Genomic DNA, 26,225 nt, shown 5'->3' with positions numbered 1-26,225 from the left:
ACTGTGCTTCAAAGAGTACAAGGAAATGCTAAGGATAGGGTTGGCTACATGAGCTTATTAGAAATAAGATTATATCTATGTTTTTAATCTAATAAAAAGACAGGGTTGGAGTAAAGACTACCAGTTTCTCCATGTTGGTATTTGGGTTTTTTTCTCAGTGCCTCAGCCTCCTAAGCCAATTATCTTGTCCTTATTACTTGCCCCTTCAGATTTTTTACCTTCATTTGAAGGGGGGAGGGGAAATAGCCTCTTCTCAGTTCTCTGTGTTCTTTTTTCTCCCCCTTGAAGCAGATAATTGACACAGGTAGAACACTGAACCTGGAAGCATTTGTCTTAAACCCTTACTAATTGTGTGTCACTTAACTACTATTTGGCTCTGTTTCCTTGTATAAAATGGAAATAATAGAAGTACCTGTCCTCCCAAGGTTGTTGTGAGAATCAAAGGAGATATTTGCAAACACTTTGCAAATCTTAAAGTACTATGTAAATGTTAGCAATTATGAGTATAAATTCTTAAAACTCCCAGTGTATGGGGAAATTTCTGCCTTTCAGCCCATATTACAGGTCAGTTTCCTGTCCTGTGAGCTGGAAAGAAATATGGCTTCCAGACATAAAGCTTATGATTTGGCTTTATCAGGTTTTAAGTGACTTTGGCCACTCTGTGTAAGAACCTTTCCTGAGGAATACTTCATTTTTTAAATGTCTTGCCATTTATAATCTGTAGAGGGCTGAAACTCCAAAAAAGTGTACTTGAATCAGACAACTGAGCACTTAAGGCTAATTACCTATTCAATGTGAGACAATGACTCTATTAGCATATATTTGGATAAATGGCTTTTCTTACTGTTGGTGCTTGCTGAATGTTTGGTGTTAAGATAATCATAGGCAAGGATTGGAGGGTGGAGGGAGAGAGGCCAGAGGACTTGGCTGTAGGAGGAGGAAGAGAGAGACTGGTGACTCTGGATTCCAGAATGCAGGATTTTGCTTGTCTGCCTTCTTCATTTCTCCTCTTAAAGACCAAGGTCTTTAATTTATCCTGACTCTGGCCAACCCTGAGATCCTCCAGGGAGTGAGCCTATACTCCACAATAATCAAAAGATCATCATTATCTCTGTTACATTTGTCAAAATATCTTGGGTTTTAGGGTGGAACCAAGACAGCAGAGACAAGATAAAAGACTTTTCTGAGTTCTCCCAAATTCTCCAAATAATGGCTCTAAAATTAATTCTGAAGTGGAAGGACCTAAAAAAGGACAGGGTAAAAACAATTTTCTAACTCAGGACAACTTAGGATGTCAACAGTAAAGTTCTGTTACGCTGGGGTGAGAGTAGAGCAGAGGCTATACCTCCAAAACCAGCAGCAGAAGTTGGGGACAACTATTTCAGTAATGGCAGCTTCTAGATCTCTAAGTCCACACATAGAAAAGGGATTGAGCAACTGATCAGGAGATTATGGGTTCTTTTGCTAGCACTGGGTGCCGGACACTGTTGCATTGTCCATATATGGATCTGGGTCACAGGCCCAGGCATACCAAAGCTTGCAGCCACAGGGAAGTATGGGCCCTAGTCACAGTTCCAAGGCTGAAAAGAATGCTGTGGTTGCTCACAGACCAAAGCCTAGGCCAGGAGAGCAGTGACCACATCATACCACACTGGAAGAATTGGAAACTAAAAGATTTTCAGAACTAACTCTGAAAGCAACAAGAAAGGCTTGAAACTTGAGACAGTGCTTTCTTCACGCTGGGAACAGAACCCAACTTTAACATCAAGTTAAAAGTTAAGAAATAGATTAAAAAATGAGCAAATAACAACAAATGAGCAAAAAAGAACCTGACAGAGAAAGTAACTATGGTGAAAGGGAAAAACTTAAAAGAAGAGAACAAAATCAAAATGGCTGTATACAGAACCTCAAAAACTTGGGTCTAAAGCCCAAAAGAATTCCTGAAAGAGCTTAAAAAGGATTTTTAAAAATCAATGAAAAGGTTGAAGAAAAATTAGAAAAAGAAATGAGAGTGATGGGAGAAAATAATGAGAAAAAAGTCAATAGCTTGGTAAAGGAAGCAGGAAATTAAGAAAATAATTTTAAAAGCTGACTAGGCCAAATGGTAAAAGATATACAAAAATTCATTGAAGAGAGGAAAGCTTTAAAAAGCAGAATTGGTCACATGAAAAAAGATGTACAAAAACATAAAGAAGAAAATGACTCCTTAAAAAATAGAATTGGCTAAAAGAAAAAGGAGGTACAAAAGCTCACTAAAGGAAATACCTTAAAAATCAGAATTGGACAAGTAGAAGCTGATAATTATCTGAAATATCCAACAACTATAAAACAAAATCAAAACCATGAAAAACTAGAAGAAAATAAAAAATATCTCATTGAAAAAACAACTGATCTAGAATACAGATCAAGGAGAGATAATTTAAGAATTATTGAATTATCTGAAAACCAAGATCAAAGAAAAGAGTCTAGATATCAGCATTCAAGAATGTATCAAGGAAAATGGCCCTAATAGTCTAGAACCAGAAGGCATTATAGAAATGGAAAGAATCCACTAATTACCTCCTGAAAGGCATCCCCAAGTGAAAACTCCCAGGACTATTTTAGCCAAATCCAGAACTCTCAAGTAAAGGAAAAAATATTGCAAGCAGCTAGAAAGAATTCAAATATTTTATGGAACAACCATCAGGATAACACAAGCTTTAGCAACTTCTACACTGAAGGATTGGAGGGATTGGACACAGGACAAAAGAGCTAGGATTACACAAAAAGAATAATCCAGAAAAACTGAGTATAATCCTTTATGGGGGAAATGGATATTTAATGGAATAGAGGACTTTCAGACATTCCTGATAGAAAGACAATAGCTAAATAGGAAATTTGACATTCACATCTAAGACTCAAGAGAGAGAAGCATAAAAAGGTAAACAAGAAAGAGAAATCAAAAGGAATTCAATAAGGTTAAACTCTTTCCATTTCTACATAGAATGATGATACTTTTAACCCTTAAGACCTTTCTCATTACCAGGGAAGTTAGAAAGAATATATAGTTGAATATGATGGAATGATATCTAAATAAATAAAATCAAAGAGTAAGAAAGTAGAATGCACTGGGAGAAGAGGAAAAGGGGAGGTAGAATAGTGTAAATTACCCCACATAAAAAAGAGTTTCTGTGGTGAAGGGGAAGATGCTTGAACCTTAATCTCATCGAAATGTCTCAAAGAAAGAATAACATATACACTCAGTTGGGTATAGAAGTTTACCATATAAGAAAGTGAGAGCAGAAGGGAATAAAAGAAGGGAGCAGTGCTGATAGAAGAGAGGGAAGATAGGAAAGGCATAATCAGAAGCAAAACACATTTGAGGGTAGACATGTAGAAAGGAGAGAGAGAGTAAGATGAACAGGAAACAAGGTTGTGGGAAATACACAGTAATCATAACTGAAAAAAATTATGGCAAGTTTTTCTGATAATATATAAAAAACAAGTCAAATTTATGACAATAAAGAGCCATTTCCTCAGTGATAAATGATCAAAAGAATGAACTGTTTTGATATGAAATAATCAAAACTATCTAGTGCTCTAAATCACTATTGATTGCATAAATGAAAATTAAAACAAACCTGAGGTATCACTCCACACCTATCAGATTGACTAATATGACAGAAAAGAAAAATGACAAATGTTGCATGCGATATGGAAAAATTGAGACACTAATGTACTGTTGGTAGAATTGTAAACTGATTGAAAAAAGCAATTTGAAACTATGCTCAAAGGGCTATCGAACTATATACATATATATATATCTTTTGACCTAGTAATACTAAGTCTATATCCCTATAACACACAGGAAAAAGACATATATACAAAAATATAATAGCTATTTTAGTGGTGACAAAAATTGGTAATTGAAGGGATATCCATCAAATGGGAAAATGGCTGAACAATTGTAGTATATGATTGTGATGACACACTATTGTACTACAAGAAATGATAAGCAGGATACTCTCAGAAAAATCTGGAAAGACTTAAGATGAACTGATGCAAAGTGAAATGAACAGAATCAAGAAAACATTGTACACAATAATATTGTGTAATGGAACAACTGTGAAAGACAGCTCTTCTCATTGATATAGTAATCCAAGACAATTTCAAAGAACCTATGATAAAAAATGATAGCCATCTCTAGAGAAATAATGGAGAACAAAGCATATTCTTTTTTATTTTCTTTGTTTTCCTTTGGGGGATGGTCTGTGTTTCTCTTCCCCTCCCCCCCAACATATCTAATGGCATAGTTTGCATGACTATACTTGTATAACCTATTATAAATTACTTGCCTTTTCAATGAGGGTAGAAAGGAAGGGAAAGAATTTGAAAGTCAAAAATAAAAAAAAAAAAAGATTGTTAAAAGTTGTTTTTACATGTAATGGACTAAAAATAAAATATTAAACTTTTAAAAAAGAAATCTTGTGTTTTTAACATATATAGGGGAAACACCCTGTTGGAGGTGTTAAGGTGGCATTTTGCTTATCCCATTTGTCAATAAAAGTAATATTGCACTCAATTATCAAATATTTATTAAGCACCTTTTATATGTTAGGCACATTAGCAGCTAGAAAAGCAAAGAACATGAAAATATCCTTTCCATGAAGGAATTTATATTCTAAACATTCACCATTCTTTTTAGTCAGAAATGATGTCTGCTATGTAATATTGTATGGGGAAGCTTGCTTGATTTTTATCAAGGATTTCCCTGACAACTCTCTGCCTGTCTATCTACCTACCTACCTGTCTCTATAGATATCTAACTACATAGATATTTATATCAGTATATCTCTATATCTATAGATACCTATTATCTATGCATATCCACCTATAGATACCTAACTATAGGTATTTTATCTCTATTATTTTCATAAAGATTTTCTAGAGGTAGGAAAGTAGGCATAAGGATCAATAATTATTGAAACACCTTTTTTTTTTTTTTTTAGGAAGTAGTCTATGATTTTTTTCCTCTGAGAATTGGGTATTCTCCATTTCAGTCAGTCATTGGGAATTAGTACTTATTAAATGCCAGACACTGTGCTAAGAACTGGCTATACAAAGAAAAGCAAAAGACTCTCAAGAAACACATAGTCTAATGTATATTGGTGGGACAGAGAGAACAACATGTAAATAACAGTGGAAATAAGATATATACAAAGTAAATCTGATCTCTCACTGCCCTTAACATTGTGTCTTTGTTTATGCTTATCTGTCCTAGATAATGTTCTCATTTTTAGTACTTTTTATATTTCCTCATGCAGCATGTCAGGAATATTATACTCTAATATGTATTCTAATAATACTCTATGATATACTCCAAATGCAGTGGTTCCAATTGTTATTAGTGCTGAAAAAAAGTTTGTTAAAAGAAATTGTGACTATTTTAGGAAGAAGGAAGAAAAAGGAGAAAAATGAATGCTAAATTAAAATGGTCTATATAAAATTGAAAAAATGCTATCAAAATTTTATTCTGAAAAAAATAATAGATCTTTAATGTTTATTTTTTGGTTTACCAGTTTGATCCTAAATGTTCTTAAGATGATTTGACTTAATTGGCTCTTGTCAAGCTTTTTAAAAAAATCTATCCTTCCCTCCACTACTCCTTGCTATTTTATGAAATGAAAATGCTTTTAATATTTTCGGTCAGATTGTATAGACAGATTTATATTCAAAATCCATATTGCCTTTGGCTGCCATAACTATATAGTAAAGAGATTAAGATTTTCTGATTTAGATGACTTCTAAGATCTTTAGAAGACTTTGTGAAGACAATGGTGATGGTGTGGCTATTTGTTCTTTCATGCACTTCCTTTATTTATTTATTTTGTTATCATCAGCATGTTTAAGTCCATTTGTTGTTTCTTCAAATGTGTAACATCTCTTTACATCTGACAGCAATTTGATTTTGAATTTTGTCTCGACAATTTGATGGTCATTCCATATATTAAAAACTGATTCAGAAATGTTTTTTATATTGGTAACCTAACATTTGTTATTTTTTTAGGCCATAATCCATTTCATTGTGACCTTATTTGATGCTTTCCTTGTTCCAGCACCTATAACTGATTCTCTTCTTGAATAAAGTGTTCATGTGAGGTAATGAATTCAAGATGTAGAATGAAACATTTTGTTTTGCCTGATCCTGTATATTTCTTGTAAGGTATAATTTTGCTATTTTTTTTTTCTCTCCAAAGAGAAAATAAATACTTGTTAATTAAAATTTTGTTTAAAGAAAGTATTGGTAATTTATAGGCTTGAGATTTATTGGTGATTTATCAGCTTTTTGACCACTCTTATTTCTTATTCCAGAATCATTTCCTGTTTTTCCCTTTGCTCTTCTATTACCAAAGTCACAGAATATTGAAGTATATAGATTTCATTTTCAAATGCATATCTCTTAACTCATTGAATTTCTCTATGTCTCCTTAAGCTCTGCAGTATGTTTGTTGCATATTGGCTACAAATATTTTAATAACGGTTCTTAAAAAAAAAAAGAAATACATGTTCATTCAAGGATCAATGGAAGGATTAGTGAATTTATAGTCAGAGGAGTTGGTACAAATCCTGGTCCTGCTATTTACTATTTGTCTGACCTAACATGTATCTCTTCATCTTTATACCATTATTATGAAATAACATTAATAAAAATGATTAACAAAATTGTCAGCACACTTCTCCTTCACCAAATGGCTTCTTTTAGGGCAGGAATTCCTTTGGTTTACATGGAATTCTGGGCTTGGAGTTTGAAAAACTTGAGCTTGGCACTGCTTGGACATTATCTTCCTGAGCCTTGTTTTCCTCATTTGTAGAATGAGAATGATATGTTATAAAGTGCTGTGTAAATGCTATTATCATCCTCTTATAGTATTATTATATGATGTGATATGCTATCATCAAATCATAATGTTATCATCATAGTCATCATCATTATTATTTCCTGATGTTTTTTTATCCTTTCCTTTTGTTTTAAAAAATCAGACTACTCTACTGGGATTTGGAATAATGAGTTCCTCTACTCACAAGAAGAGCAAGATTACAGTTTACCCAGGTAAATGAGGCCAAGTGAAAGAAAGTATCCCCATTTAGAGATCACCTAGTTTACCTGCCATCCATTTAGTCAAAAAGCAAACACATCCTAGTCTGTTATTTATGATGTACAATAAATGTTCTCTCTTCAGGACTGGGAATTCTCAGAAGTATGATTTTACAAAAATGTCTGCCTAACTTTAAAGGCCTTGGCAGATATGTGTGTATGAGAAAGATGGATGTATAAACACATCACACACACAGATAGATAACTACAGATGACACCATTCCCAGTTTATAATCAAACTGTGGTCTAGTACTCTAGTAAAACATAAAGTGACTTAGGGCACTTAATGGATGATTTTTTGGGAGAGCAAAGAGCCCTCAATAGTATTGTGTTTTTTAAATGGCAAATCTTAAAAGGTAGAGGGACATTGTCATATGATAGAAACAGTGAAGATTATTATCACCACTATTACTTTTGCTGTTGCTGATAGTATTAAAGAGCTCACCTGGGAGTCAAGAAGACATTTTCTGACCCACACTGGCTATGTAACTCTAGTTGGGCAAGCTGTTTACCTCTTGACGTCTCTCAGGCAGCTTCTGCCTGGGAAGATGCTGACCTCAATTTGTATTTCCCAATACTAATTAAACTACAAATCTCCTCCATATTTCTGTTCTTGGATGCCAGTTTTAACTTTTCAAAGCATTTTCCCATCCATCATTTTAGTTACACAATTTTTTTTGAGACGGTGTGTCTCTTTTAAGCTTGGAAATACAGTGACCATTCACAGACCCAGTCTCACTTTTGATGGGTCTTTTCTCTTCCTCACACAGTGTAGTGATTCCCTCTTGTTGGTGCATAACCTAATATGGCTCTCTAACTGACTGAGCCCAGCTGGAACTCGGGTGATCTGTCAGCCTCCCTATTAGCAGATAGTAAAGGTGTATCATCACCATATCAGCTCAATTTTGTGAAAGACAATTGAGCCCAATTGCAGGGTGGCCATACAGCATATCTAACCAAGGCCACAGAACAAATCTGTATGGGAGTAGCATTCCATTTTGGGGTTCCTAGTCCAATGCCCTGCCTTGTGGGAGGGCAGCTTCTTGTTGGGCTGTGGGAGTAAGAACCAGGTTAGAAACTGACTTGGCCAGAGTCCCAGATCTTGACCCTGTCACCTTGATCCTTAACATCCTTCCAGGGACACGGATACTTTCACTGCCAAGTGAGGGCAATTTTTTTGATCCTAACATACTGGAGATGAAAAAAATTAAGATAGTGAAGCGGAAGATGACTCAGCGTTATGGACGGCATCGCTTCATTGCTCTCCTGCAGGGCATATACAGCTGTCACTGGAAACGTCACCAGTGGGTGCACATGGAGGATGGTACCCAGGCTTGCTGTGTAAGGGTAAGGAATGATGAGGGAAATACCTCCCCTCAATGCAAGGGCCTCCCATTCCCTATTTATCCCGAGGCAGCTTGAAGAGGGGTGGTGATCACAGGGATAAGAATGGGGCATTTGCAGACCTAAATCCCCACTTGCCACCTTTGAGAAAGGACAAAGTGAGTTCATCTGTCTTATCATGGAGTCACAGGACTTCAGAATTGGAAGGGACCTCAGTCACCATCTATCTCTTACCCAAGGAAAGACTCTTTACCACCATGTCCCCTAGAAATAGACATTCAGCTTAAGCCTGAAGACCTCTAAGGAGGATTTCAAATCTCAAGGCATCTTTCTGGTTAGCCCTAATTGTTAGGGATTTAAAAAAAAATCAAACCTTAATTTGCATGCTTATAGCTTCAACCCCTAGCTCTTGGTTCTCTTCCTAAACCCAGCCAGAATAAGTGAAGTTTTTCTCAATGACAGCATTTCAGATCCTTGAAGACCTCATTTGTGTCCTCTTACTTCTCCAGAATAAATATCCCAGTCCCTCCAACTAATTCTCATAGATATGAATTCAGGAATTTTCAGCATTCTGCTTCTGTAATTTATTAATATCCTCCTTAAAGGATATCTCTTCTTGTTCTCTTAATGTTTGGTCTTCTTTCCTCCTTTCAGTTGCTTCTTTCTTCTTGGAAGAAAGTATTTATGAATTACCTGCTCCATACCAGGTATTATATTAAATGCTTTTTACTCTTACTCTCATTTGATCCTCACAACAATCTTGAAAGATGGATGCTCATCCTCATTTTACAAATGAGAAAACAGGTTGAGTGACTTGCTTAGGGTCACATATCTAGGAAATGACTGGGTTTAGATTTGAACTTGAGCATTCCTGACTCCAGACCTAGCCCTCCAAACATTGCACCTCTTAGCTGTCTCTTCCTCTTACCTCTTGGTCTTTTTCACCACTCTTCTTCATCTTTTCACTATAATTACAAAGAAAAAAGCAGTGAACAGAATAGGGTTCCTTCCCCCCGCCTCTCTCTCCTGAAAACCAGAGCTTCCCCAAAGAGGGAAGGGTCAGCCATGCAGCCTGTTAGAGTGAAAAGATGATGTGGAAGGCTTGAATTCTATACAATCACATATCACAGCTGAAAGAATCTTTGGAGATGATCTGATCAAAATCCTGAATTCTACAATTGAGGAGTCTAAGTAACTTCTACTTTCTGACCAGGAGCCTGAAGGCCCATATGTGATGTGTTTGGAGAACAACATAAGTCACCTGTCATCAAATGCCAATAAAAACATACAGATTTTAGGCATGCTGCCGAAGATCTCCAGTCTTCAGATTAGAAAAAATTTTCTTGATACAAGTTGGAGAGGATGATCCCCTAAGTCCTTTCCAACTCCAACATTCTGCTAAAATGAGTGTGGTGGTATTGACCATTCATTTATTGTATTTACTAATTCACATTTATAACAAACACACATAACAAACAATAACATCTCATGGGACTCTCACAACAAGGTAATTTTGTTTCACGTAGGAAAAAAAAACTAAGGCTCTTATAAAGGTGGACAAAGAAATCTAAAGCTCAGAATGGGGACGTTCTGCTGTGGTCACATTACATGTGTAGTAGTGTTCGGTTTAGTGCTGTATTTGAAGTAGGGTATTAACAGGTAGCACAGGGAACTAAGCGCTGCACCATATGGGTACTAGCTGAATGAATTATAAATAGTTAGCTTGGGCAATAGGAGACTTGATAGTGGGGATCCATAACTGGTCTTTCTTCAAGTATCTATTCAGGGGCTCTCAAACTACTGCCCGTGGGCCAGATGCGGCAGCTGAGGACGTTTATGTGGCCTGCCGGATTATGGCAAACGGGCTGAGGGACAGTGACCTGGTCCCCTATTTAAAAAGTTTGAGGACCGCTGATTATGTTGCGGCAGATCAGACCTAGGATTGTATTCTCATAAGCTGAAAACTAGAAGGGACTTGAGAGATCACCACCTTTATTTCACAGCTGAAGAGCTCTAAAGCTAAGGCTCGGAAAGTACTTTTCCCCAGGATCACACACACACACACACACACACACACACACACACACACACACACACACATACACACACACAAACATACACAGCCAGTAAGCTTCTGAAGTGGGATTTAGATGCAGGTTGGTCTGACTTCAAATCTAATGCCATACCCTACCAGGTACTAGTCCTAACCTTTTTGTGTGTTTTGAATCTTCTTAGAATGTTTGTTGCCTCTGTTTATGATGGAAGGAAATAATAAATTTCAGTTAGAAATTAGTGAAAATAAAGATGCAATTTTTTTCTCCATTCAAGACTATGAATCCCTGAAAATCTATCCAAGGATTGTAGGTTATGAATCCTTGCCCTATGCCATTCTTTACCCCTGAGGTTGGAGTGGAGGAGAGTAGGAGAGGAGGGAGGGACACACAGAGAATTACAGAATATAGCTTTCATAATATAACAGAGAACTTAGTAATAGCTATCCTAAAATGAAATGAGCTGCCTAAGTAAGGAAAGGAGTAAATTTTTTCCTTTCCTAACATAGAGCGCGTAGTTGCTGGTACATGATAGATGCATAATAAACATTGAAAAAAGTGACCACAAGTAATCAATCAGAATGAGATTCTTGCCCTGGATGAGAGTTTGGGATGGATTACCATTAATTTCTTTCCCAATTTTAGGGGAACATATTTTTTAAATCCTTGGGGGGAAAAATTCTTGGATTTTTCAGGCTAAATATTCCTAGATCATTCAAATGATAACCAAAGAATATGGTCTCTAATCCTTTTTGCTCTCTGAAAAATCTCTTTTACAAAACATGGGGAATGTAGTGGAAAGGGAGGCTTTCTCACAAGCAATATGCTTTAGATTACATCCTACATTCCTTTCCAAAGTGCTCCCTTTTTCAACACTCCTTCAGTTCTAATTACACCAGAGACAGAGCTTCTAATTTCTCTCTAACATCTGTCTTATTATCTTCAACCAAGGAAGGTTGCTTAACCTTTCTTCTGAGCAAGGAATATTTTAAGGAAACCTAAAGGAAGGGCAAATAATAATAATCCTTGAAAGATACAGCTCTTAAGGAGGAGGCATATTGCTGGCAACTTCATGAAAAATTGTTTGGCTAAAATCTCAGATCCCCAGACTCACATTCAAAAAGTTGGTAAAAGTTGGACTGAATGATATCTGAAAATCTTTTAAACTTCAATATTTTGTGAAAAAAATGAGTGGTATGGGCCATTTATTTAAAGGACTAGTTCACATTTATATATATATATATATATATATATTTGTAGCAATCTTCATGACAAGATAATAGTCCATTTTATGGATGGGAAAACTTAAGGTTAAACCAAGGGAACACAATGAGGAAACCTAACAACTTCATAAAGTAGAGCACAGAGTTTCTATGATTATCATTTTTATTAGAACTTTTTATTTTTCAAAACATATGTGTGGACAATTCTTTAACATTAGCCCTTGCAAAACCTTGTGTTCCAATTTTCCCTCCCTTCCCCCATGCCCTAGATGGAAAGTAGTTCAATATTTGATAAACTTGGTAGAAATATATGTTAAATCCAATATATGCATATATATTTATACAATTATTGTGCTGTGCAAAAAATATGATTATCATTTTCATAGCAATCAAATTTTTTTCCTCCCAAATTTCTTTCCATCATCTAATTTTTGTCTTTACAACATTTTATGAGGTGGATAGGGTTGGTGTTCATATTTTCTGTGGAGGTTAACATTGTTCCACCTATGATAAAAAAAGATTAAGGCAGAGCTCTGCACCAATAGAATTTTTTTAAAAAGTTGGTGGTCCCCTTTAATAAAGTAGACTTTAGATCTTCCTCATAATCTGAGATACCCCTTCTTCCCAGGAAGCTATTTTTATTGTTACACATCATCATTCAAGAGCAACTATACCAAATACATTCCAATACATTCCAAATAATTCCATTGATTAGTATATTGACACATAAGCTAAAATAAGCAAAATAATATATCAGGAGAGGCATGGGTTTTCGCAAAGCAAGGAACATTTGACTAAATAGTCATAGGATGGATGGACTTTTCTCTAGATTGGACAGGAAGAAATGGTACGTGCTATCACAGTTGGGTAAAACATGGGACATCTCCACTGATTAGGTGGTTATAAGATGATCACCTACTCTTGTTGGGTAAGAGGGAATGGTCTGAAAGTACAAAACTAAATTGAAAGACTTTCCAAGTAATTGAGTCACCTCTCCCACACTGTACTTGATCACCATGACAAGGAAAAACAAGGGTGGAGGGCCTTTAGTTAACTTCCTACAATTAAACAAGTAAACTTAAAAGCTGCAGCTCATGTCACTAAGTCCTAATATACTGAAGCAGAGGGGCATTGTGTTTTGTTTTGGGTGTCACATTTAGGAAGGACATTGGCTTCTAAAGCCAGGAGTCTCACCTATTTTTATTTATGGACCCCTCTGGTTGTTAATTTGGTAAAGCCTATGGATCCCTTCCCAACATCATGTTTTTAAATGCACAAAATAAGAGACAACAGATTACAAAGAAAACCATTATACTACAAAAGAACTATTAAAATATATATGGGTGAATACACATATATATATTTATATAGATGTACACACACACACACACACACACATCTTATTTATGTAAGTTTACCAACTCTAGGTTAAAAAACTCTGGTCAAGATTGTGTCTGGAGAAAGACTCCTGGGATAATGATGAGAAGGCTAGAAAATTTTGAGATTCCTTTCACCTCCCTTGAATTAGATGATTATACACTTTCTGGTCCAGTGCTTTTCCTCATCAGCATGTATGGGGAGATGTAGCATGCTATAATTTTGCCTCTCAATCAGCATTTTTATGAAAGGGTTCCATTGGCATGTTCCTGACAGCACACATGCACGATTAAGCTATTTGGATGTGCTCTTTGAGAGTATATAAGAGTATATAATATATACTCTTTGCCTTTTAAGAAAATCAGGTACTTTTCCCCAAAATGCTGCTTCGCACTCTCTCCCTCTCTTCCAATCAGAAATCCCAGAGGCAGCTGTTTGTTTCAGTATCTAGAATCAGGAAAATCAGGTTTCAAATCCATCTTCAGATACTTACTAGCTGTGTGGCAATCTGATTAGTTCTGTTTCCCTCATTTTCTTCAGCTGGAAAATGGGAATAAATAATAACACAGGATTGCTATGAAGGTCAGGTGAGATAATTATAAAGTGTTTAGCTCAGTGCCAGGCACATAGTAGGCACTTAACGCTTGTTGCCTTCCTTTCTAGAAATGGAATAGTGTTAGGAAATTTTGAGATACAATGGAAAAAGCACTAGGCTTGGGAGTCAGAAGAGCTGAATTCTAATCCTAGGCCTGCTGTTTATTTATAAGCTTTGTGGTTCCCAAAGCCACCTAACATTCTTGAGCTTCAGCTGGTTCCTTTAAGGTTCAGGGGGCTGGTGGGTGGTATACAAAGGAGGCTAACAGGACAGAAAGCTGGATTTGGAATTCAAGGACCTGAGTTCAAGTACAAGAACTATCACTTATTATTATGCAACCCTTGGACCTTAGAGGTCTCTGGGCCTCAGTTTGCTCATAAAATGAGTGGTGGTTCTCAATGACTTCTGAAGTCCCTTCTAGCTCTCAATCTGTGATTTTATTATTTATAAAACAAGAAAATTAACTAAGTATTGTGCTTTGGATCCATGTTTAAGAGCATTTCCAGAGCTAAATTTTATGGTCTCTTCACTAATTCTCTCTTTTGAGGACTCTTGCAGCTCCAATTTACTTCATCCAAATAACCCCAATTTAAGAATAGTCTGAGCCAAACAGTAAGAAAGGCAATCTGTAACTGCCCCCTCCCCCAACACACACACACACACACACACACACACACACACACACACACACACACACACACAAAAACCTCTTGTCTGGCATTCATACCATTGCTCCTGTGCAGAAAATCCATTGCCTCTGATATCCCGAGATTCCTTCAAAACTGCTTGAATCAGAAATAAGCCAGGCTAATTTTCTTTTCTTTCCCAGGAAGATCAGATATTTTTCCCCTTCATGGTTGCAGCATTGTGCATGTCACTCATATTTCTGTACATGTGGCTGGAAGCAAGGAATGACTACGCCAGCTTTGACGAGTGAGTTTCCCCTCTTTGATGTTGTCAGTGCTACTCAGTCTTGCTGCAGCTCCCCTTCTCCGGGGCATTCTGGGGCCTGAGACACCAGAAGCCTGGCTCTGAGCTATCCTGGCTCTGCCGCTCACTCTGTTGTGTTTTTTTTTTTTTTAATGGGTCTTTTTTCTTTTGGGTCTCAGGTTCTTGGGTCTCTGAGGTCTTTCTGAGGTCCTTCCTGTGCTCAGCATGTGGTCCAGGTACAGAATGGGCCAACTGGAGCAGTGAGCATCTTACACTGGTCTCCATAGGGATCTGACTTCCGGTCCCTTCCATCTCCAAATAGAGTGGTCCAGTTTTTTTGCCTCCAGTTTCAAGGTCATTGTCTCAAGTGATGAGTGATGCGTAAGTTGTGTCTGGTTAGCAGAATTTTGCGAAGCATAGGGCTATACACCCTCCCCCTCTGCCCACCCAGTAAGTCCTCACTAAATGGTGGTTAAAATGGTTGCTATTATCGAATCGCCTGGAGTCATTGGCCTGGAGCTCTCTTCTCTCTTCTGTCTAATAATTTGTTCTCTATCTGAAAATAGATGCTGTTTCTGCCCCATCATCCTGATTCCCCTCTTGCTCTCTGCCTCCTGCTGCTGCCCTGGGCAGAGGGGAGAGCTGGGACCAAAGTGTGAGCAAATTGAACTAAATGTAGCTTTTCCCCGGTAAAGGAAGAATATAAGTATCAATACAAACGTTTAATTCTAGTTTTATGTTCTTTTAAACTATTTTTCTTTAGCTGATTTAAATAGTACTCTACAATTGGACTTCTATAAATAAAAATAAGATTGATCTTAATTGCTTTTGATTTTGTGATGGGGAGACTGCATAGAAGATAGCTGATGGGTACCTAGGATTTGGTACAGAGATGAAAGCAGAGATCAAATCCCTTTATTTAAAATCGTTAGGGGTGTGTGTGTGTGTATGTGTGTGTGTGTGTGTGTGTGTGTGTGTGTGTGTGTATGTGTGTGTGTGTGTGTCCATCTTAGCTGTGGTCTTAAGCCAATTGAGAAAAAAAATAGGTTTTCCCTCAATAAATAGAGAAAAGAATTAGATTTATTAATTTTTGATAAATGTTCCCAAAGTCAAAACTAAATTAAATATATAGTTTTCCCTTTCCCTAATCCAAAATAAAGACATAACATATTTTGTGGGCTGGAACCTCACTTATTCTTTCCCCCCATCTCAATATAAGGAAGGATTTAAGGATAATGACTAAGGAGTAGAAATTGCCCTATAAGAAGAGAAAAGTTATGTCTAAATCTGCCTGGCAATTCCCACATGCCCGCATTCCAAAGATATGAGGGATATGAGGGACAAAAGAGAGTATAGTCACTTTCAATCCCCTATCTGGACAGGAACTGAAAGTTCCATAACACCAATTCTTAAGACTTTGTTATTGTATGTTTCCCTAGAACCTATCTTTGCTTCTATTTAACTCCTCCATATTTCATCCTCCCTCCAATTAAGTGTTCATGGGTTTTTTCCTTCCTCCCTCCCCCCTTCCTTCCTTCCTTCCTTCCTTCCTTCCTTCCTTCCTTCCTTCCTTCCTTCCTTCCTTCCTTCCTTCCTTCCGTCCTCCTTTGTTCCTCTTTCTCTTGTCATCCTTCCCTCCTCACAATGTTCTATTTATTAGCATTTAAATTTTAAAAATTAATTCCAAATTCTATCCTTCCTTGAAACCCCTCCCATACCACACTGAGAAAATATCATGATATTTTTTTCTAGAAGTTTATTAGAGAACAGAGGATAATAACTAAAGAATTTGAAGAATATATTTCCTTAGATTAAGAGACACCTTAAGATATTTACTGAAAATGGAAGGGGCTAGGAAAAACCCACTGAAAATGAAGGAATATTGGAGAAATGTGGGAAATGATTGAAAGAACAAGGTCTTGGAGAAGATCAGAGTTTATAGCATCAAGGATACAAGTAGAGGGTTTAACCTTGGCCTGAAGGAAACAGGAGAGGAAGAAATGAGGGCTGAGTTTAGAAATTTGGGGAAGTCAAGTGATCTCTCAAGACCATTCATGAGCATTTCCATGTTCATTTTCAACCATTCTATCTAATCTCTTCACAAATCTTTCATCTTCTACAGCCAGACTGTTCCCCTTATAAAGCAATACTTATTCTTAACATGTTTAAGATAGTGCAATTCCTTGCTGTGTTTCAGGTTTGTTTACCAGTTCACAAATGGTTGGTTTTTCTGGTCCTTCTTTCTGGTGATTATAGCCTCAATCATGTTCAGTTACATCATGCTGCTTATGGTGAGTATTGGTAAGCTCCCTCCAACTTCACCACTGTGGTGTTTGGGGCTGGGAGCCCAAAAGAGGAGCCCCAGTCCCAGTTGTCTCTCTGGGGATGATGGCCACAAATACCACCAGCTATTCATAGACAGACACCCTTGTAGAGCCCCCTGTAGCTTTCCTAATAGATCCCGTTTTAATTGAAATTCTCTTGGGTCTCCCCAAATGCTGGGATCCTATATCCTTAGCACCTTATTGTATGATGGACCACTTAAGGTGGCAAATTGTGATTTGCATGAATTTGTCTTTTATCCACTAAAGATATATATTTTTTGTTTTTCTTATAAGTCTCTGAAATTTTTATCATCTATACCCCAGAAATGGTAAGATGTATTTGCAGATATATGATCCCCTGAGAAAATAATCAGTGCTTTCATACCTTACCCAATTCAACCTTATTTTATACTTGCAGAAAACATAGAATGAAAGCATTTAGAGCTGGTAGGGATTTTAGAAATATTTAATTTTACCTCCTTATTGAGGGAGAAATTGAAGTCCTGATTACATAGTATTTTCAACATTCTTCTCCTAATCCTATTTCCATCTTTGGGAAGACTTGCTCTCTCTGATTGGTACCTAATACTGCCTCTTAGCCACCTATAATTGTTGCTTTTCTCCTCTTCTCTAATTTGAATAATCTGAAATTACTTAGTTCTTTCTTTTATTCCTTAGGGATCAGATTCTTTCTGCCTTCTGTACTGACAGTTAATTGAATAAAGGCTGAAAGAGGCTATCTTTTCTTCCATAGATTCCCTTTCTAGATGATATGTACATTTAACTAGTAGTTTTACTGTCAAAATAATTAAAATTTTAAGGAAGTGAAATGGACTCATTATGGGAGATAGTGAAGATATCTTGAATCAGATGAGATTTTTGGTATTCCCACATCAGACTATGTAGGCAGCTATCTACACCTATAAATAAGGCTGATCTTAGTCCTTTATATGAGTCTGCCATTTTCCTATCTTACTACAAAAATGACCTGTGACTTTTGTGACATGGAACAATCATATAGATTTTGGATCTAACCTGGTTCAAATAATGCAAATTCATAAAATAGGTACTAGAGATGAACAAATTTAGTCTTTTGGTTGAAGGGTTTATTCTAGATCCCATTTTCAATCCAAATGGAGTACCATTCTTTTTCAAAAATCACCAAGAACTTTAGAATTTTATCACATTACCACTCTAGTTCCACCCACGATCATTGCCACTAACTACTTGGTCATGGTGTAGTGGGAAGAGCAGTCATTCAGTCAATAAACATTTACTAAGTGCCTACCTCCTATATGTTAGGCATTGCGTTAAGATTTGCAAATACAAAAAGAAGCAAAAGACAGTTCTTACTCTCAAAGGAGCTCACAATCTAATAAAGGAGACAAAGAACAAATATGTACAGGCAAGCCACATACAAGAAATAATGAAAAGAAAGAAGGCACTAGAATTAAAGAAGGGTTGGGGAAGGCTTCTTGTAGAAGATGAGATTTTAGTTTGACTTAAAGGAAACCAGTGTGTGACGTAGTTGAAGTAGAAGGAGACAGGGAGATAGGGAAGAAGTAGAAGGAATGCACAACCATACTCACGTAGGAAAAATAAGCAAAGGAGACTAATTTCCCATTGGAAATCTCACCTTGTCTGAGGATCATTTAAAGAAACCAATGGAAGAGCATATGACTTATCCTAGAGATTGAATAAAGGGAGGAAGGGATAGAATTCAATGTTTTTGGAAAATGGGAAAAAAGGAGTATGTATATAGGGAGTCAGATCTCACACTATTTGCTGGACCAGGAAAAGGAGGAAAACTTATTGTCTTCCAAAAATCTTAACAACAACATTATGATGTTGATTTACATAAAATTTATATTTAAAACATTTATATCATGATATTACAATATGTGGATCACATATAGCATTTTAAGGTTAAAAAAATCATTCTACAAATACCCCTTTTTTGATCCTTGCAACAACTGTAGAAGACAGGTGGAATTATTAGCTCCATTATACAATTGAAGAAACTTAGGTAGACAGGTCACAAAGCTAGTTATGTGTCTGAGGAGAATTTTTGAATTCAGGTCTTCCTAATTCCATGAAGAAGGAAATGGCAAACCACTCTAGTATCTTTTCCAAGAAAACCCCAAATGGGGTCACAACGAGTGAAATGACCCAACAACAGATTGTAAATCCAGGATCAATGCCCAACCACTAAACCACCTTGTTGCCTCTCCATTGCCTTAGTTTTGTATTGAGATTATAGAGAACATCTCTCTTTAAATCTCTTGTAAAGAGAACAGTTTCTAGGGTATCCACAGCATCTGGGACAGGGTAGATGTTTAATCTATGATTTATTTATCTACTTGTTTTATCTATGTATCTATTCTATAAAGATTAAAAAATGAGGAAAGGAATGAACTTATTTCTGGAAAAGAGAACCACAAATGAAAGTTATTTAAAACAAGAGATGAGATAAAGAAAAGGGTAGGGAGGATTCTAAAATTCATTCTTATCTGGGAGGGGCAAAAAAAAAAAAAGTAACAATAAAAATAAATTTGAATAATCTGAGTTTAGGCTGAAGAACAAAACATTGGGGGTGGTTAAATGGGTTAGAGCAAGGATTCTTAACTTTGTTATGACATAGATACATTTGGCAGTTTGATGAAGCCTAAAGAATTTTGGAATAAGTGCATAAAATAAAATGTGTAGGACTTTACAGGAAACCAATTATACTGAAATATAATTATCAAAATATTTTTTTAAATGTTTACAAACCCCATATTAAGAAACCCTGTTAGAAGTGGACTGTTATGAGATGACTAAGCCAAAAAGAAAAAAAAAATGGCAGGGATCCAGTGCTGGTTTTAATGACTTTCAGAATTCAGTGATCATCTTTTCCATTTTTCTTTGCAGATGATAGGGATATGTTTGGTGACAGATGGGCAGCAGCTACATCTGCATTGGTGCAATAAGGTAGGATATAAGAAAGCTTTCCACCCTGACTTTTCCTAAGATCTGGGACAGGTCAGTGGTCCTCAAGCTTTTTAAATAAGGGGCCAGTTCACTGTCCCTCAGACTGTTGGAGGGCCGACTATAGTAAAAACAAAAACTCACACTCTGTCTCCGCCCATTTGCCATAACCCAGGGGGCCTTATAAACGTCCTCAGCGGGCACATCTGGCCCACGGGCTGTAGTTTGAGAACCCCTGGATACTTTCCTCAAACTTTTCTACAAGGCCTGAGAGAGAAATATATAAAAACTGTACCTGCAAAAGGAAGAAGAGGAATATTTGTCTGAAGAGATTAATGGATGGGGAAGCAGGGAGGTGGGAGTGAGGGGAGGTTTAGTTGGATTTAATATGATGTTAATATTTGGGTTTTTAAAAAGTGATCTTGATTCCTTGTTTTGCTGCTTAGATTGACTGGCAAGTCTAAACTTCCTATTTCCCATGGCAGTATGGTATCCTCTAGGGCCACTTCAGTTTTATCATGCAATAGGCATCAAAGCTTTTATTAGCCATCCTGCTAATGAAGTATCCTCGATCATTATTATCTCCTTAACATTCACCTAGCCTACATCTCTGTCTTATCCATAAAAATATCATAAGACATCTTAGGTGCATTAATGCAATCGAGATAATTTGTGCTTGTGATATTCCTTGACTGGCCAATTTAATAACTGACAAAAAAGGACAAGACCTCTTATTTGTAAATGTATTGATTATTAATGATTATTTTTTTCTAAGTGCCCACAAATCATATTAATAGCAATACTGCCATTTTGCTAGAGATCTATGGTAAATTTAGATATCTGTAGTTCCTGGGATATATCTTTCCCTTTCTTTTGGTTTCTCTCTTGTGTTTTTCTTAAAGCTTCTCAACAGAGATCTTTTTGTCACATTTGCAAATTCTTTCATAGTTTTTATTTCATCTAGCCCTGAATTTCTGAAGTCATTTAAATTAGATGCCCTGCTTGTATTGAAGAAACAGGGGGGTATTTAAATAAGGTAAGTAAAGACTAGCAATACGAACTGTGTCCAAAAATTGATTGTCATGCAGAAGAGAATTCGATTTATTACAACTCTCTGTCCTCAGGAGACAATGGATAGAATTTGCAGATAGGTTAATTTTGGCTTCCCTGACTTTCCCCCATACCTGTAATGTTCTCCATCCTTACCTTTTGCTCCTTGGCTTCCTTCAAGGCCTATCTTGGAACATTGCCTTTCTACAAGAGATTTTTTCCATTTCTCCCAACTGCTACTACCAACCTTCTAAGACTACACTGTATCTGTCTCTTTTTATGAATGTAATTGCATTGTTGCATGTTATCTACCTCATTAAAACGTCAGTTCTCTGCAGGCAAGAATTATGTTTTGGTCTTTTTTTTTTTTTTTTTTTTTTTAAGATCCTTAGTATTTAACATAATGCCTGATATATAGCAAGAGTCTAACAAATAACATGATGATAGTGATGATGATGATGATTGAAGGAAAAGTTTCTCAAAAATTAAGAATTATCCTAAAGTCATTTAAGCCACCTTAAGCAGTGGATTCCTTCTCATTGAGGTGATCACTTATTGGGCTTTTTCTCTTTCTAAGATGAATAAATGACCACCATGAAGTTCTGTGATTCTGACTTTTGCTTTTATGTTCCTTGAGGGCAGGGACTTTCTCTTGCCTCCTTCTGTATTCCTATCATTTAGCACAGTGCCTGGTACATGATATGTGCTTAATAAAGCTTAACTGGCTGACTGTTTCCCTTCAGCATCGTGAGACTCCCCTGTTTTAGGGATGATTAATGGCTTCACAATCATATCTGATAGTTCTCTCAGTGCCCTGAGATGTGATTTATCCAGACCTGTAACTTGAAGTTTTTGAGGCTATCTAGGGACCCTCTTACTATTCCCTCACCTTCCTTTCCGGTCCAAGGACCATACTCTTTGTCAGTAAAAACCAAAGCAAACTGAGGTGATCCATGGTCATCATCCCTTGGAGCACCAGTTCTGGCTTCACATTTTGTTGTCCTCAGTGTTCCTTGCCAACCTCAATCCATTTTGAACTTCAGTGATATACTTCAGGACTATGTGACCTTCAGGACTATGTGAAGACAAAAAGGTCACCCTCAGTGACCCTTGTCTTTTATCTTTGATCTATCTTTTAAAAATATAAATTGATCAGCAAGTTGTTCACGCATCCACATGTGATAAATAATATCTAGCGCTTACATTAGCACTGCAGGGCTTCAGCAGGACATTCGTTATCTTACTTGATCCTCATAAAAATCCTGTGAACTATGTATATAATTATTACCCATTTTACAGATGGAAAAAACCTGAAGTTTCAAGAGATACAGTGACTAGTTTAAAGGATCACAGAATAACAATCATTTGGGATTCAAACTTCCAATTTTAAGTCCAGAAATTTTGTCACCATGTTCTTTCTAAAGACACTTCCATCAATATTTTCCTTAATAGGATTGTTTCTGCTTGTACCTTCAGAATGTTACTTCCCATCCTACTTGGGCTGATTTATTATCCTGCAGAATTTTAATCCATTAGCTCCTACTTACCCTTTCCTAAACCACTTGAGATTGAATCTCCAAAGAAAAAGCAAAAACAAAAAACAAAAAAGTGTGTGACCATACATGTGTTTATACATATATACATATGTATATTTTAAATCATTGAAGATAGCAGAGAGAGCAATAGCTATTGCAAAAAGAATGCCAAGAATTCACAAGAGACACAATCGAAACCCATAGGCTGAAGTGTTTATGAATAGATGTACAAATATAAAATGACAAACAATATAAACGATAGCTCTTTATGTGAGAAAGTAAATTTGGTCTTAAAACTATAACCAAGATTTTCTGGGTTTAAAATTGTGATTGGAATATCACTCTGGAAGAGATTAATTTATTTGAAGAAACATAATTTTCCTAGTAGCTCAATAATCAAAGGATATGAATAGATAGTTTCCAAAAAAAGAAATCCAAGTCATCAGAAACCATGTGAAAAAAAATGTTCTAAGTCACTAAGAGGAATGGAAAACTAAAACAACTTTGAGATTTTACCTTTAACTCATCAGACTGGAAAAGATGACTCTATTGGACCATGGATGGGGATGTGAATAGGTCCTGCCATTTGGAATTGTGCCCTCAAAGTTGTATAATTGTAACATTCTCCTTTGGTCCAGATAGAGCAATGTATCAACTAACACTTGCTTATCTTCTCCAGAATAAAATATAAATTTCTTGGTTTTCCTATGTTTTCAGCTGAACTTGTATATTTGATCTAACTTGGTTCTTCCTTCTCATAGCTCTCCTTGACCCATCTTTGTTCTAGCCAGGTTGGTGTTATTGCTATTTTCTTGGACTCACCATTCTATGTAACACCGGTTTTTGCACAGGTTGCTTTGTAAAGTTGAAATGTCCTTCCTCCTTCACTTCTGGCTCTTGGAATCCCTAATTCCCTTCAAATAAAACTTATCTCAGGGCCAAATTATTATTACTTCCCTCCAAATTACTTTTTATTTTTCTGTGTTTGTATTGTTTGTTCCAATGGAACATAAGTTACTTGAGAACAAGAAATATTCTCATATTTGTCTGTGTCCCTACTGCCTAGTCTTGCACATAGATGATTCTTTCTGATTCTAGATATTGTGATCTATCTACTGTGCCATTTAGCTGTCCTTCCATAGCATTACAGAAGAATGAAATCTGTTTCAAGCAAACATCTAGGACAATCTTTTGGAGAAGAAGGTGAAGGAAGGTTACAGAGATGTGTGACAGCCTACAATACTAAAGCAATTTACCTTAAGCTCTGTCTGCGTGTGTCATCCTCTATCCAATAAAATCCTTCCAGAGTCAAATATAAAATACTTTGTTTGGCTTTCAAAGCCCTTTTTAACCTGTATTCTTCCTACCTTTCCAGTTTTCTCATACTTTATCCTACATACTCTGATCCAGTGGCACTGCCATTCTTTAACAAGTCAATCCATTTCCTAACTCAATGCATTTTCAGTGGCTGTTCCCTCATTATTGTAACTATTTCCTGCCTAATCTCTATTCCTTGGCTTTCTTAACTTCCTTCACATTCCAGTTAAGGTCCCATCTTCTGGGGGGAAAAAAAAAACCTTTCTCAGTTCTTCTTGTTAGTGCCTTCTCTCTGAGATTATATCCAGTTTGTCATCCATTTGCCTGTCTGTCCATCTATCTTTTGGTCCACCCACCTACCCATCCATTCATCCATCAATCTGTCCATCCATTCATCCATTCCTTGTTTGTATATACTGGTTTGTATATTATCTCTCCTATAAAAAATTAGACTGTGAGCTTTTTGAGAGCAGGGAGCTTTGTTGTTGTTTTTCTTTTTGCCTTTCTTTGTTTGCCCAGCACTTAGTACAATGCCTGGCATATAGTAGTTGCTTTTTAAATTCTTGTTGATGATAATGATTATCACGAGGCAATTGGGGATAGCTTTGTTGGGCTTTGTGAGTATATGTGATTTTATACACTTATAATATAACAATGACTTTTTAGTCTTTTGATTGCATCTCACTTTGCCACCTTTTTTCTCAGCTCTTAATATCCAGTGTTATCCTGAGTTACTGGATTCTCTATTCTCTCTGACTCTATAGTTGCATGGGGTTCTGTGAAGCTTGGGGAGTGGTCACCCTGAGCATCTTTCCAACACAAGAGATGTTTGTCTCTGCAGATTGCGGTCCTGCTGGTCTTGAGCGTATGCATCTTTGGTTTTCTCTCTGTAAATTCAGTTTATGAAGAAAAATGGAAAGCTGCTGAGGTATCACTACAGGTAAGCATACACAAAAGAGTCACAATCATATATCCATCTGAAACTGATCTCAGCCTAATGTTCTAACTTTTTTGACAGGTAACTGCTCCCTACATACATTTCTTTGGAATATGTGTGATGGTGTTATTCTCATGGCCCATAGCCATCTATTTTGCTAAGCTGAATAAAACAGGTAGGCCAAGTTGAATAAATTTGGGGTTTAATGGGTTGGGTTGTAGGAAAGAATACATATAGAAAATGGGGACCCTTAGAGATTTTTGCCAAAGGAGGAAGGCTTGGGAGGATTCTTGATCAGAGCCATCATTGGAGATACTGACACTCTTGCCAAATACCACAAAATGTGTTTGCAGGAGGAAGAACTGTTTTTCAAGTCCAAGTCTCTTGACACACACTTGATATAAACTTAACCTCTCATTCTTAGCTCTAGGCATCTCTTTAAGACTTTAAATTGCAGGGAAGGGCCAATGTGGATAGAGGAAGGTACTTTTCTCACCCCAAGAGTTCTATCAATGCAATCACTTATCCAAAACCTAACTCATGGGCCCTGCTAACTCAGAATTAAACTATGCTGTTTGTTGTTGAAGGACTGCAGATTCCAGTATCAGTTGCTTCTAAATTAGGACAAAGCTCTGGTTTGCCACACTCCCTTCCCTGTCTCACTGACACAGCTTTGTATTTGATTTATTCTCAACCCTTTGTCTAGCTTTGCCACAGTGCCAGCTCTCTTTGAGTCCATCATGGATAATGATGAGCCCAAGCGTGATTCTATTCTCTCAGTTTCCTTTGGCCCAGATAGGGTAATATATCAACTAACACCTGTTATCTTCTCCACACTAAAATGTGAATTTCGTGGTCTTCCTAAGTAGAGGCAACCTCATTGGTAGGGCTTTCTGAGTTGACTGTTTAATCTGAACAGAGTGGAAATTCCTGAAAGGCCCATCTGATATTACAAATTCTGCCAGGGCCAAAGAGAAAGACTGGCTGACTGGTAAACCATAGTTGCAATCATAGGAACATGTATTTGGACTTGACAAGGATCCTGGAGATCATCTAGTTCTAACTCCTAATTATACTTGTAGTGTGGGGAGGATAGTAATGCTTGTGTAGAAGAGAAGGAAGGTCCTATTGAGGTATGGTAGCCACAGAAGAGAAGCTAATAAACCTGTGTGGTTCTGTTTTCCCTTTTGTTAAGCATTGGTTCTTATGAAGGAGGACTACACCGATCAGCAAGAAGTCCCTGTTGAATCTAGGAAAATAATGAAGATTAGAGGTAAGAATTGGTGCAACATATTGGAGTGTTTTAGGAGATAATGGGAACAATAATGAGGACAAATTCCTACCACTGAGGCAGAGAACACTGACATGCCTAGACCTATTAATTAGGTTTTTGAATGATACAAAGCTGTGAGAGAAAAATTAATGCACTGGATGAGAGAA

The 26,225-nt window shown here is 36.7% G+C and overlaps 1 protein-coding gene across 2 annotated transcripts in view; it reads left to right on the top strand.

The window, feature by feature from the left end:
• Nucleotides 1–26,225, top strand: part of GDPD4 (glycerophosphodiester phosphodiesterase domain containing 4) — a 62,267-nt gene that overhangs the window by 2,448 nt on the left and 33,594 nt on the right. For both annotated transcript variants that reach the window (XM_074304141.1, XM_074304140.1), the window contains 9 exons: nt 6,047–6,138; nt 7,021–7,090; nt 8,274–8,482; nt 14,555–14,658; nt 16,853–16,946; nt 19,890–19,949; nt 24,690–24,788; nt 24,867–24,960; nt 25,981–26,058. In XM_074304141.1, coding sequence (XP_074160242.1) covers nt 7,045–7,090; nt 8,274–8,482; nt 14,555–14,658; nt 16,853–16,946; nt 19,890–19,949; nt 24,690–24,788; nt 24,867–24,960; nt 25,981–26,058 — 784 coding nt within the window. In that variant the 5' untranslated portion in view covers nt 6,047–6,138; nt 7,021–7,044. The remainder of the gene's footprint in view (nt 1–6,046; nt 6,139–7,020; nt 7,091–8,273; nt 8,483–14,554; nt 14,659–16,852; nt 16,947–19,889; nt 19,950–24,689; nt 24,789–24,866; nt 24,961–25,980; nt 26,059–26,225) is intronic.

This window comes from Sminthopsis crassicaudata, chromosome 3 (genome assembly GCF_048593235.1).
Source record: "Sminthopsis crassicaudata isolate SCR6 chromosome 3, ASM4859323v1, whole genome shotgun sequence".
NCBI lineage: Eukaryota > Metazoa > Chordata > Mammalia > Dasyuromorphia > Dasyuridae > Sminthopsis > Sminthopsis crassicaudata.
This window is presented reverse-complemented; position numbering and strand designations above follow the sequence as displayed.